At 43.2% G+C, this 13,862-nt stretch overlaps 1 protein-coding gene across 1 annotated transcript in view; it reads left to right on the top strand.

Annotated features, from left to right (window-relative positions):
- LOC103206706 (nuclear RNA export factor 2-like) overlaps nucleotides 1-11,839 on the top strand; it is an 18,460-nt gene extending 6,621 nt beyond the window's left edge. The window contains exons 2-21 of the mRNA XM_007952201.2: nucleotides 2,477-2,660; nucleotides 2,885-3,086; nucleotides 3,727-3,810; nucleotides 3,921-4,025; nucleotides 4,143-4,223; nucleotides 4,352-4,421; nucleotides 4,553-4,641; nucleotides 5,573-5,680; nucleotides 5,863-5,972; nucleotides 7,491-7,527; nucleotides 7,902-7,970; nucleotides 8,056-8,111; nucleotides 8,250-8,357; nucleotides 8,452-8,510; nucleotides 8,627-8,742; nucleotides 8,837-8,879; nucleotides 9,447-9,519; nucleotides 10,049-10,231; nucleotides 11,594-11,654; nucleotides 11,795-11,839. Of these exons, the coding sequence (XP_007950392.2) occupies nucleotides 2,477-2,660; nucleotides 2,885-3,086; nucleotides 3,727-3,810; nucleotides 3,921-4,025; nucleotides 4,143-4,223; nucleotides 4,352-4,421; nucleotides 4,553-4,641; nucleotides 5,573-5,680; nucleotides 5,863-5,972; nucleotides 7,491-7,527; nucleotides 7,902-7,970; nucleotides 8,056-8,111; nucleotides 8,250-8,357; nucleotides 8,452-8,510; nucleotides 8,627-8,742; nucleotides 8,837-8,879; nucleotides 9,447-9,519; nucleotides 10,049-10,231; nucleotides 11,594-11,654; nucleotides 11,795-11,839 (1,883 nt within the window). The remainder of the gene's footprint in view (nucleotides 1-2,476; nucleotides 2,661-2,884; nucleotides 3,087-3,726; nucleotides 3,811-3,920; nucleotides 4,026-4,142; nucleotides 4,224-4,351; nucleotides 4,422-4,552; nucleotides 4,642-5,572; nucleotides 5,681-5,862; nucleotides 5,973-7,490; nucleotides 7,528-7,901; nucleotides 7,971-8,055; nucleotides 8,112-8,249; nucleotides 8,358-8,451; nucleotides 8,511-8,626; nucleotides 8,743-8,836; nucleotides 8,880-9,446; nucleotides 9,520-10,048; nucleotides 10,232-11,593; nucleotides 11,655-11,794) is intronic.
- Nucleotides 11,840-13,862: the final 2,023 nt, after the last annotated feature.

Here is a 13,862-nt window from a genome sequence, read left to right as displayed (position 1 = left end):
CCTTTTTTGCTGACCCTCTACTTTACCAAGCATGATATCCTTCTCCTGGGACTTATCTTTTCTGACAACATGACCGAAGTAGGTGAGACAAAGTCTGGCCATTCTTGCTTCTAAGGAGCATTCTGGCTGCATTTCTTCCAGGACAGATTTGTTTGTTCTTCTGGCAGTTCCTGGACAATGAATATGGAAGATCAAAGAAGAGTTGATGCCTTTGAATTTTGGTGTTGGCAAAGAATACTGAAAATACCATGGACTGCCAGTCAAGCAATAGACAGACCTATGAGGTGAACAGTAACACTAGAGGGGTATGCACCCCTTAGAACAATCATCCACATGAGGTCAAAAGAGCAGCTTTTGCCCAGGGATAAAGCTCAGAAGGCAGAAAAGAAGGATGAATGGAAATGACAGGAAGAAATAGGAAAAGCGCTGTTACATTGTGGGGATTGCAATCAATGCCACGAAACAAAATGGCTATGAATTGTTGAATGGAAAAGTGATTTGTTCTGTAAACTTTCATTCAAATCACAATTTTTAAAAATTTACCAAAAAATCACTCTGGCTGCTGTGTTAAAAATAGATTATAATAACAAGGGTGAAAGTAGGGGGACAAGTTGGAAGGCAATGACAATCCAGGAGATAGATTTGATGACTTGGCCCAAGGTGGTAGTAATGGAGATGGTGAGAAGTGGCTAGGTTCTGGATATGCTTTGAAGGTAAAGCCAAGAGAATTTCTTCATCAGTTGGATGTGAAGTGTGAGAGAAAGAGAAAGAGAGAGTACTTCAGGCCACCTCCAACATTTTGGGCCTGACCAAGTGGAACTTTTGACTCAAGTACTCTTTCCATATTACATCTCACTTCCAAGTGCCACACAAGGCAATTACCAAAGGTTGTGAGTAGCAGGACTGTCCTGATTGTATGTTACACAGTGAAAGCAATGGCTCCCCAGAGGGGTGAATCTGGGCCTTGTCATAATCAGCACATCTTAGAGTGATCAAGAGTGAATGGATCTTTACCAATAAGTGTGCCCTGAGTCAACATGGATTACTTAACATATAAAATTTATTAAATCCAAATATATCAAATCCCCCAAACACATTGCCATCAAGTAGGTACTGACTCATAGCAACCCTATAAGACAGAGTAGAACTACACCCATAGAGTTTCCAAGGCTGTAAATCTCTTTGTGTGTGTGTGTGTGTGTGTGTGATTTTGGTGAAAGTTTACAGAGCAAATTCATTTTCCATATAGCAGTTCATATACATTTTGTTTCATGGCATTGATTGCAGTCCCCCTAATGTAACAGCTCTCTTCCCACTTCCTCTCTGTGGCCACCTTTCCCCTGTGTCCTTCTTTCCTATACATTCCTGCCTTCTGATCTACTCCCTGTGCAAATACTGCCCCTCTGATCTCCCATGATTGATTGTTCTAAGGCGTGTACCTACCTGGTGTAAATATTCACCTTATATGCTTGCCTATTGTTTGGCTGGAAGCCAGAGGAGTAAGTTCAATTCCAAGCCTGAAGGGTTACTAGGGGCCATAGTCTCAGGGGTTTCACCAGTCTCTATCAGACCAGTAAGCCTGTTTGGCACCCCCCCCCCTTTTTTCTGATTTTGAGTTTTGTTCCACATTTTTCTCCAACTCTATCCAGGATCTCCTATTCTGATCCCTTTTCAAGTGGTTGACAGTGGTAGTCAGGCACCATCTAGTTCTTCTGGTCTCAGGGTTATGTAGGCTGAGGTTCACATGGTCCACCAGTCCCTTGGACTAATTGTTTCCATGAGTCTTTTGTTTTCTTCATTCTTCTTTGCTCCAGACAAGGAGATACCGGTTGTTGCATCTAGATGGCAAGGCTGTAAATCTTTACAGAAGCAGACTGCCTCATCTTTCTCCCATGGAGCATCTGGTGGATTGAAACCACTGACCTTTCAATTAGTAGCTGAATACTTTAATCACAGAACCATCAGAGCTCCTTGGAGACAATTTAGGAAGCTATTAATGCAGTCCCACCTGCCATTTAAGCAAAGGAAGTACAGCTTGCTGATTGTTAATGAAATCAGTTTTATGGGTGATTTAATTCAGGAGGTGTAAGAAAGATTACCTCCCAGGTTTTGGTGCAGTTGTTACAATAAAGTCAGGAAGGAAGGCAACATTAGGATATCTTACTGCCAAATGGCTGGTGTCCAGTCTAACCAAAAGACATTTACAACTCTGTTCCTTATAAATCCTGCTCCATTTTTTAAAAATGTTCAACAGAGTTGCCTCTTCCTGCAAGATTTCTCCCCTGATTATGCCATCAGTTGGATAAGGTCTCATATCTGAAGTGATAGAGGAGTTTACTTTCTGGGATTTATGATTGCTCCTTTAGAACACATTGACAGTTTATTGCCCTATCATAGTATTAGCCCAAGATGGGGCAAAGTGGTATATAAAGCACTGATATGTCTGCAATTTTGTTGTTGTCGTTTCCAATTTCAGAATACAATGATGATGGTAGTTCCTCTCAAGGAAAAAAGAATTATCAGAGTTCTTTCCAAAGGAGCTGTGGTGAGGAAAACAGTAATTATAAACATAGTGGGTATGAGCCTTTGCCTTCCCACGTCCAGCTGGATGATGGAAACTCAGCAATGAGGGATGCCCACAAGGACCTCCAAATAAGACAGTAAGTGACCAAGCAGCATGGTTTGTATGGAGCTGCCACTGAGACTATGCAACTGAGCTTCCTTGTATTCTTATTTTTCTTCTCCCACTGGAAAGTTGAAAGATGCTAGAAGTGGAATAATGATTGAGCAATCATGATTGTAACCCTGCTATCAGTGAGGTGAGGTTATATAGAAAACTTTCTATACATTTATGGACCCATACCTTCTCTTCACTTCCCCACAGCACCCCCACTACCACTCAAGGAAACAATAGAAGAGTTAAATTGAATAATGAAGATCGTATCTATATTACTGTATCGAGAGAGAGAACATTTCAAAAGAGAAAAGTGGAGGATAGGCCTGTGTGGAAAGATAGAACAACTCCAAAGAGAGAAATGGAGGAGAATGGGCAGGATGAAACTTCCAGTGACTGGTTCAAGATCACAGTGAGTGTCCTGGAAAAATGTAGAGAATGTGCAGCAGGGACATTGTGGTGGGGTTGGTCAGATTGAGTTGTACTAGTCTCATGTAGAGACACTAGGAGCATGGGAAGTTGATAATCTGTCCTCCTTATTGCTTGGAGGTTAACATGCTTGGTCATCTAAGGGGAGGTTTAGGAAAATGATAAAAAGGTGAAAAGGCTGCCTGCAGGAAGGCTGAGAAGGTTGTCCAAAGACAAAGAGGGAAACCTACTTCCAAGGAGATGGAGCAACTCCCTGCAGCATGGTTCAGTTTGGCTCAAGCCAAGTGTGTATGTTGGAGGAGGGGATGCAGAGCTGAATCTCTGGAGTTCTTGTTGGAGGAGAAGACAGGGCCTGCATTATGTAAGAACTCCTAGCACCTTATAAAAGGAAGATCATGGCAAACATCTTAAGGTGATTATTTGGAGGAGAGCTTTTGAATGGAAAGGAAGGGGTTTAGAAAATCCGTATTTGGCACAAATTTAAGAAACCATGTCAATGGTCCTTTCTTTAGAAGTCCTTTAAAGCTCAGTAGAAGATCAAAACAGAACACTTGGTGGGGTCTGTTCTCCAGCCTTAATTCCATGTCGTCACTCTTCTTTCCTATACTTTCTTTTACCCTTAGGTTCCTTGTGGGAGAAAGTATGACAAGACTTGGCTACTGAATTCCATCCAGAGCCATTGCAGTGTTCCTTTCACCCCAGTTGATGTAAGAGAGAATGGTGAAACAGATGATTGGGTAGAGAGGAGGGAGGATGGTCTCAATATGCAGTGGGCTTGGATCTCTGAAACTACTGCTGTTGCCTTTGCTCCCTGTAGTTCCACTACGTGAGAAAGCATGCCATATTCTTTGTCCAGGATACTGGCACTGCATCTGCATTGAGGGCTATCAACTACAAGATTTGTGATGAAGAGAACAAAAAGGTGTGTGCTAAGGACATTAACTGTACCTAGCCTGGGGGTAAGGAGACAGATCAGGGGCTGAAAACTCTTCTTTGGGATTAGAGTTCCTGGTACTTACCCTGCCACTCTTTCCTGCAGATACGTATTTTTGTCAGACACTCTATTGTACCCCATTCTGTACAGAATAAGTTGAGGCCAGAACAAATGAAACAGCTAAAGGTAATGCAGACACAAGACATGCTGTGTGCCCATACCCAGACTCTCTTCTTTTTACCCACCCCAATTTCTCCATCATCACCACCACCACAACTGCCTCAGAGTTGCTATTTCCATCTCTGCTTTTGCAGCGGACCATGAACAAACGATATGATTTCTCCCAGCAATCTCTTGACCTCCAGAGCTTTCGCTTTGATCCAGGTATGACTGATAGAAGTAATTCTAGAGAGGGTGAGAGCAGAGGTGTATGGTAACTTGGGGAGGGTTGACACTGGTGCTGGTTCAGCCAATCCATCTCAGCCTTCTGATTCCTTTATCTCTGTTTCCTAAAGACTTGGTGGACCATGATATTGACATGATCTTGAATCAAAGAAATTGCATGGCTGCCACCCTGAAGATCATTGAAGAGAATTTCCCTGAGGTGAGGCTTAGGCCCAGTGCTGGTATTTAGATTAAAAAACAACAAACCAAACTCACTGCCATCGAGTGGATTCCTACTCATAGTGACCTCCATTGGGTTTCCAATGCTGTAAATCTTTACAGAAGCAGATTGCCTTCTCTTTCTTCTGCAGAGCCACTGGTGTGTTCAAACCACCGACCTTTTGGTTAGTAGCCAAATGCCTTCACCACTGTACCACCAGAGCTTTTTTTAACCAAAAAAAAAAAAAAAAGAAAGAAAGAAAGAAAAAAGAAAACCATTGCTATTGAGTCTGTTCCAATTAATAGTGACTCCTATTGAATTTCCAAGGTGGTAAATCTTTATGGAAGTAGATTGTCCCATCTTCTTTCCACAGAGTGGCTGGTGAGTTTGAACCACCAACCTTCTGGTTAGTAGTTAAATGCCTTACCAACTCCACCACCAGAGCTCCTTAGTGCTTCTTATGTTGCTTGCTATGTGCCGTTGAGTCGGACTCAACTCATAGCAACCCCTCCTTGGGTTTCTGAGGCAGTATCACTATGGAAGTAGATTGCCCAACCTTCCTTCCAAGGAGTGGCTGGTGGGTTTGAACCACCAGCATTCTGGTTAGGAGTCAAGTGCCTTAGGCACTACACTACCAGAGCTCCCAGAGTTTCTTATAGAGGGGTAGAAAGGATAAGATGTAGGGCAAATTTGTCTCTGAGTCCTTAGATCCCACTGCCATTGAGTTGATTCTGACTCATAGTGACCCCCATCAGGTTTTCAAGGCTGTAAATCTTTACAGAAATAGATTGCCTCATCTTCTTCCCACGGGAGCAGTTGGTGGGTTCAAACCATCTACCTTTTGATTAGCAGCCCAATGCCTTAACCACAGTGCCACAAGAACTCCAAGGCCCTACATAGTAACCATCAATCTAACTTTTCTTCTCAAAAGATGTTGTCCTTGAACTTGTGCAGCAACAGACTGTACAACCTGGATGGGCTGTCTGATATTATACAGAAAGCCCTCAAACTCAAGATCCTGAACCTCTCCAACAATAAGGTGAGAAGTGGGAGCCATATTGAATTTGGGTTGAGGGTGAGTGACAGTGCTCATCAAGGTGATGGTGAAAGACAGAAAGGTGCCTTTGGTTGAGGATGTGGGCAGGATGAAACTTCCAGAAGGCACATATGGCTCTCTGTCCCTGGGACTTCTCTCCCTCATTTCTTCCTCATTTTTCTCAGCTGAATTCGACGTGGGAGTTAGAGAAGATAAAAGGGCTGAAGCTGGAAGAGCTGCGGCTACAAGGAAACCCATTGTGCAACAACTTCTCAGACCACTCCAGCTATGTTAGGTCAGTGGTAACCACTGTCAATCATTCTGAAGACTTTCATCCCCTGGTAGCGTGAGCTACCCCTTTACATGAGGCTGTAGCCCCAGTCCTCTGGGAGGACCACATGCCCTGCCCTCTTCTCTGTCTGTCTCTCACCTGTGCTTAGAGGTGTCTCTGCCTTCCTCTGGCCTGATCACTGCTCCCCGGGTGCTGGGGCCTATTTCACACCTCTTTGCACCCAGCCATCTCTGCCATGGCCTCCCTGGAATATCCTCCAGGAAGTAGAGATCCCTCTTCCTCCCCAAGACCAGGGGTGTGTACACTGTGCCCTGATCCCCCACTGAGGCAGCCTTGAGCCAGATACTGGTGCCCTGGGTTTTGAAGGTGCTTCCTGACCAGGCCTTCCTGATCAGACAGGCCTTCCTGCTCTGAGCTGAGATGGGGCTTCCCTCCTCGTCCTGTGATAAGCCACCACTCACTTTCTCCAAAAGGGTCCCCAGACCTGTGCCAGGCCACCAACAGGCCTCATCCTGACTGGTCCTTCAGAGGAGTACTGTGTAGAGCAAGATGGTCTGATTCCTCAACTAAGACAGGGATCATCAGGGAGAAGGTGGCACTCCTAAGAGGGGCCACAGACCCTCAAACCCATGCTGTGGTATTATCTGAACCTTTACTCCTGGGGAAAGTCTCCTGCCCCATTGGCTGCTCTATTGCCTATGCCTAGCTCAGATGGGATCACACAGGTGACAAAGGCCAATGGGCCCCCATCCAAACTAGTACCTGTTTTCCATTCCTACCTCAACCCCAGTGCCAGCCAGGGGCAGATGAAGGACAGAACAGCAACAGGCAGCCACTTCCCCTTTCTTCCCTCTTTTCTCCCTAATCCCCACCATCCACAGTAAACTTCTTCCCCTTGCCTTTCCTTATTTCTCTTTCTTTTTTTTTTTATCTCCACTCCCCTGTGTCTCTTCAACTCTCCCCTCCCCTCCATTCTCTCCCTTTCTTTACTTATCCCCTCCCTACCTCTTGAGGCTGCCTCAATCTTCTCCCAGCCTGGCATTCCGGGTCATCCCTGGGGGATGCCGGGCCTGGCAGAGCCCTGGACACCTCACCTGGACACCCTGGTGAGGTAAAAGAACCCCGGGCCCCACCCATTCCCTCCTCCCTTTGGAGCCTTCCCAGGGAACTTGGAAGGAGGTAAGTGACACAGGGAGGGGAAGGAATCCCTGAAACCTGGGTTCCATATGCTGCTTCTGTGTCACTGGAGAGGCAGGTCAAGGCCATTCTGTGGGAGCTCCCCAGGTGAAAAGAGGGAGAAAGAGAGAGGGAGGGAGAGGCTGTGCCTTAATATAGTCCACATGTGGGATGCCCAGTTCTCTGCAGGGAATGTAGACAGAAGACCCCTGTCTGTTAGAAGCCCTGGGGGCTGCTGGATGGGCAGAACACCCTGGGCTCTGTTCATGGTATCAGTGTGTTGTCTCAGAGCAGGCAGCCCAACACTGAAACTGTCAATCACTTCTTATTTTTGGTTTTGGACAGTGCCATCCGGAATTGTTTCCCCAAGTTGTTATGCTTGGTAAGTGCTTACCTTCATTGTTGTCTCCTTTAATACTTATTACCTACACATCTGCCCTCGACTCCTTTGTGTCTTGCCTAGCTTACATTTTTGCACTGAACTATTATGCATTTTAGGGAACATGGACTTCTTAAAAAGGTATGGCTATGTTTCATTGGGAAATGTCCATAAATGCACACACACACAGGCAGACATTGAATATAATAGTAGAGGCTTCCAAGCCCCATGGTGATAATTCTGATTTTAGTCTGGCTCAGAATTTTCAGGACCGTTTGATACCTGACCTCTGAACCTCACTCTCTCCTGGACTATTTCATCTCATTGCTTATCCAGTACTTCTCTGTTCTGCATTGCTGACTTCTTTTATTCCCTAGGATGGCCAGCAGTTACTCCAACCAGTTACAGTTAAAAATGAAACTCCTGATAAAATGAAATCCTGCCAGGTGAGTTGGAGGTACCAACATTTGGCATGTTGAAATGGGGACTCTGTTAGCCTCATAGTCCCAAGTTGTTTTTTTTTAATTCTAGGAAAGCTATATAGTATCTGATGCCCTGAAGAATCTAATCTTGCAATTCCTCCAGCAGTAAGTATCCTTGGAACCCCAAAGCAGGGAGGGTTGAGATGGTTCAGGCCAACCACACACAGGCCTGATCTTGGGGGCTTTCAAGTCCACTTACTGGTCCAGACCACAGATAGTCTGTCTCCTTTTGCTTCCCCACAGGTATTACTGGGTCTATGACCATGGGGACCGCCATGGTCTTCTGGGCGCTTACCATGATGAGGCTTGCTTCTCACTGACCATTCCCTTCAACCCCAAGAACCCAGCTCTGTGAGTATCACAGACCCAATGACAGCCCTGGGCCCTGTGACTCCCCGGCTGATACTGACCCATTCCCCACCCTCTGTTGTTCTTTTTCTCCTAGAAGTAGCTTGGACAAGTACTCCAAGTATAGCAGAAATATGAAGAAATGCAAGGACCCTGGTAAGTGTGTGTGTGTGTGTGGGAGATTGGATGGAACAGGAGGTGTGAATGGTTTAATCATAGGGGCCAGGTGAATGAGGCAGCCCCTGACCTTGTCTTCTCCTCCCCTCACACAGTCCTGCTTGTTCGGTTGCTGAAACATGCAAACAATGACATTGTTGACTTCCTCAATGTGTTGCCCAAAACCCAGCATGACCTGAACACCTTCCTGGTGGATATGTGCAGCCAGACGGTGAGCACCTGCTTCCTCCCTGAGGCCAAGACAGAGGAGGTGGGTAGGAAGTGTGTGGGGGATGCTGGAGGTCTGAGCTTCTTTACTCTTTCAGGAGAAGATGGTCTGCTTTTCGGTCAGCGGGCTGTTCAAGGAGGGTGAGCGTCTGTAGAGTCCCTTCCCCATGTCCCCCACTGCTCCCTCTCAGTCCTCTCCAGGCTTCCCTCATCCCTTCCCTGCCCATTCCCTCTGTGCTCTCCAGCTCCCACCCTTCCCCCAACCCACCCTGTTCTGACCTATGTCCACACCTGTCTGCCCCAGCACAGCCCAACTCTTAGGGACACAGGCTGTGGAGTTTGAGGCTCTCATCCTTGTCCTTTGCTCTGCCACCTTGGGACACTTGCTTAACCTCTCAGTCACCTCATTTGCAAAATGGGGCTAGCGATAGCCATCTCTTGCACTGTTGTGATAAATGAGGCCAGTGAACCTGTGAGGAGTTTGTCACAGGGCCTGACACAGAGCAGGGGCCCTATCACTGGGAGGTGGTTGTTCCTATTGTTACCCTACCCATCACTGAACTCCCTCCTGACTCCCAGTGGACAGTTGTCCCTGTGTGACCCCTTTAGAGTGCTGTGGTACAGTAAGAACCTCACTGGGGAGCACTGCTGGTGAGCTTGTAAAGTATGGGCAACTCTGAGGGGGATTGTTGATGGTTTTTCTTGAAGTGGAAGGAGTATGTAATGACAGAATTCGTGCCTTCACCCGGATCTTCATTACTACTCCTGTTGGCAACTCCGGGTAAGTACTGGGTTGTGGGGGCCACGTGGGAACACCTATGCCAGCCTGTAGCCAGTGGTGTGGGAAGATGGTGGTGTAGTTCTCAGAGTTTCCTGAAAACTGCAAAATTCGAAAATATAGATCCCAGGATCGATCTCGCCAGTGGGTAAGAGTGTAGCTGTGGCCCAGTAATAGAGTGTTCCCCCCGACCCCAGCATTCATAAGCAGGTGAACTTTATCATGATGAGACCTCTCTGTGACTCCGTGTCTTCCTCTAAATATGAAGATTAGAGTAGCCACCCCCTTAGGCTGTTGGAAAGGGAAAAGGCATGTGTGAAACTGGCTCTGCATTGTGGGGAAACCTAGAAATCTAGTGAAGCTGGCAGATTGCTCTCCAAAGACAGTTTCTATGGGATGGGAAAGGGTACCCACCATGGAATCTGGGAGGCAAAGACAGAAGGAAAGGGGTTGCTGAGTGACAGCAGGATCAGTATTGGAGGGGTAGGGGTGTCCATCTGTCCAGCTCTCTGAGGGCCCATTCTCCCTCCAGATTACACATCATGAATGACCAACTGTTTGTGAGGGAAGCCAGCCCCAAAGAGACTCAGAGTGCTTTCTCCACCCCAGTATCCACACCCTCCTCCAGCTCCGTGTACACCCTCTCCCAGGAGCAGCAAGAAATGGTGCAGGCGTTTTCCACCCAGTCTGGGATGAACCTGGAGTGGTCTCTGAAGTGAGTGCTGGGAATTCTGGGGTTAGGATGACCTGGGAGGAACAGGGGAAAGGAAAAATAAGAACTTACAGGTAATTTTGAAAAATAAATGTTTGAAATTTTTTTGCTTCAAAAAAAAAAAAAAAGTCACAGACACATGAAAATGAAAAAGTTACCCTAATTTTACACTGACATTGTAAATAATTGCTCTGGTGGCATAGTGCCCAAGGCATTTGACTGCTAACCAGATGGTGGTTCAAACCCACCAGCCATTCCTCGGAAGGAAGACTGGGCAATCTACTTCTGTTAGAGATACCTCCAAGGAAACCTAAGGAGGGGTCGCTATGAGTTGCAATGGACTCAACGGCAGTGAGAGAGTGACATGTAAATAATTAAAAAAATATATACAATAATCAGATGACATAATCTTTTATATGGGAAATTGTAACAATCTACTTAAAAACCTATTAGAAACAAGCCATTTCAGCAAGATTGCAGGATGCAAATTCAATAAGCAACAATCTTTTGTATTTCTATGCATATGCAGTGAGTAATCTAAAAATGAAATGAAGGAAACAATTTCATTTACAATAACATCAAAAATGACAAAATATTTGGTAACAAATTAAACAAAAGAAGTGCCAGACTTTTACCCTGAAATGTGCAAAGCATGTTGAAATGAATTAAAGAACACCTTAATAAATGTCAAGACATCCCATGCTCATGGATTGAAAGATGTAATATTGAGATGGAAATACTCCCCAATTTGATCTACAGATGTACTGCTGTCTGCATCAAAACCCTAGCTAGCTTCTTTGCAGAAATTGACTGCTGCCACTAAAATTTATATGGAAATGCAATGGACCCAGAATAGCCAAAACAATTTGAAAATGAAGAACAAAGTTGTAACCACAAACTTTTGGTTAGCAGCTAAATTCTTTAACCACTGCATCACCAGAGCTCCTCATAATCCTCAGTTTCAAAATTTATTACAAAACTACAGTAATCAAGACTGTGAGGTATTGATATATGGACAGACATATAGATCAATGAATAGAACTGAAAGCCCACAAGTAAGTCCTCATGTTTTGGGTCAATTTATTTTCTACCAGGGTGCCAGAAAAATTAAACCAGTGGTGCAGGGACACTTGACTATCCACTCACCAAAGAATGACTTTGCACTTGTATCTCACACCATAAACAAAAATTGACTCAAAATGAATCAAAGACCATTTCTCAGTAGGTCTTCATCATTACACACAGTTCTCATTCTGGTACATGGGCCCCAGCCAACAAATAGCATAGATTTAGTGGTGACATTGCATTGTCAGGGTGTCTGCCCTGTGGTGTCACTGCAGATCACTTGTTCTTCTCTCACCCTAGGTGCCTTGAAGAAAATGAGTGGAACTACACCAGAGCTGGACATGTCTTCACTACATTCAAGGTGAGGTTTGAGGACCAACTGGGTAAAAGATATTTCTAGGCCTTCAGGAAGGTCAAGAGGTGGAGGCAAAGTGTCCTGGGGATAAAACTGAGGGTTCCTGGCTTTTCTGAGGTCTCAACTCTTCCCCTTTCTTCCTCCAGGCTGAAGGCAAGATTCCAGAAGAGGCTTTCAAACAAAGTCCTTAAAAGGACCTCTTGGATGCCAAAGATAACTTACAGACTTATCCCTGAACCAACCAAGGGGCCAGTTTTTCCTGTGTATTTTTTCCCAGTCATGATCCTTATTCATTTTCATAGTAAAGAGTGATATACAGCAGTATCTTGGAAGTGTGATAACTGAACTAAAGTGTATATCTCTAAAATTTGTTCTGAAATTGTGGGGCAATAAGTACTTTCACAGTTTGCTCCTGAGGGTGAAAATTGGCATATCCATTTCTTAGCATCATTTGGAACAATATAATAATATATGTGCAATTAGATGTATATGTACACACATGGATATATAAGTGGAATCATAATGTAGATGTAGTTTTGTATCCATTTCATTTTATTTGTCAAATTTATTGGCATAAATTTGTTTGCAGTATTCACTTATTATCCTTTAAATTTTGTGTAGAATCTATAGTGATTACTTTCTTTGACTTTTGATATTGGTAATTTTTGTCTTCTCTCTTTTTATCATGTTTCAGTGTAGTTGATGGTTTATCAATTTTGTTGATATTTTCAAAGATCCAGCTTTATTTTTTTGTTTATTATTTTCTACTGTTTGTCCAATTTCTATTTAATTGATTTCTACTGTCATATTTATTATATATTGCTTTCTTCTACATGCTTAATTTGTTAAGGTGGAAGCTTAGGTTATTGATTTTTGTCTTTTTTTCACATATAAGCATTTAAAACTATATATTTCCTTCTAAGCACTGTTCTGTCTGCATTTCACCCATTTTGACATGCTGTGTTTTTACTTTAATTGTGATATTTTTGTGATTTATTCTATAACCTATGGGATACTTATAAATATGTTGTTTGATTTTCAAATATTTGGAGATTTTACAGATATCTGTCTATTACTGATTTCTATTTTAAGTTTGTTGTGCTCAAATGACATACTCTGTATTACTTCAATTCTTTTATATATGTTAAGGTTTGTTTTATAATGCAGGGTATTTTTATCTTGATGAATAGTCATTGTTATCTTATTTTCATAAATCTTCTCTGTTTTTAAATGGAAAAAAAGGTATATAAAACCCTATTTATTGTGTTAAAAGGTGCTTTAGCATATTATTTTTCTCTTCCATTTCTTGTTCACATTTTATTGTATACCTAAAGGCTTTTGAACAACACCATGTTTATGAATCCAATAAAGATGTTCATGTAATGATAATTGCTTACTTCACTTTTTAAAAATAGGTATTTGTCTTTTTTGTATAAGGAAGTTGTTTTAGTTTTGGAAGTTTTTTCCTTAATTCTTCTTAGAGTCCATGGCTTTCAGGTACAAAACATAAAAGGAACACATTGATGCAAATCAACTTTCTCAGAGTCTTTGTCATAGCTTTTTTTCTTTTTTTAAAAAAATCCCCTTTTTGTTTGATTTTTCATTTTCTCAGCCATTAAAATATTTGGTTAGAACAATTCTTTATCAAATACTCCTTAAAACAAATTTGTCTATCTTTGTATCAAAAATATCATTTTATCATAGATTGAATTACTCTGGTGGTGTAGTGCCTAAGGTATTTGACTGCTATCCAGAAGGCTGGCAGTTCAAACCCACCAGCCGCTCCTCGGAAGGAAGGTTGGGCAATCTACTTCCATAGTGATACTGCCTCATAAACCCAAGTAGGGGTCACCGTGAGTTGGATCTGACTCGACCAGCAGTGAGATAACAATATTTGACTTGTAAATTTAGACGGTAGTATATTCCTCGTAGCTTTTTTGAAGTTCCATCTCACAACAAGGTGGTAAAGTAGAAAACTTGATAAGTTTGCTTGTAACATGGTATTTACGTGAGACTGGTCTCTTAACATGAATTAAACAGTTCAGTTTTGTTCTTTGTTTCAAGATACCACTAACCTGCTCCTTGAAAGTTTTTCTCTTTTTTAAAGCACTGGAATATGTTACCTGAAAACAATGTGGAATCCACTTTCTCAGGAAATTTTTGAGTCTTTTTCATTTTTCTTGGAATAGATTTATGATTCCTCAAATTAATTTC

Source organism: Orycteropus afer, unplaced genomic scaffold, assembly GCF_000298275.1.
Source record: "Orycteropus afer afer isolate SDZICR_OR568_19922 unplaced genomic scaffold, OryAfe1.0 scaffold00327, whole genome shotgun sequence".
In the NCBI taxonomy this organism is placed as follows: Eukaryota; Metazoa; Chordata; class Mammalia; order Tubulidentata; family Orycteropodidae; genus Orycteropus; species Orycteropus afer.
Note: the sequence above shows the minus strand (reverse complement) of the source record. Positions and strands in the feature narration are given on the sequence as shown.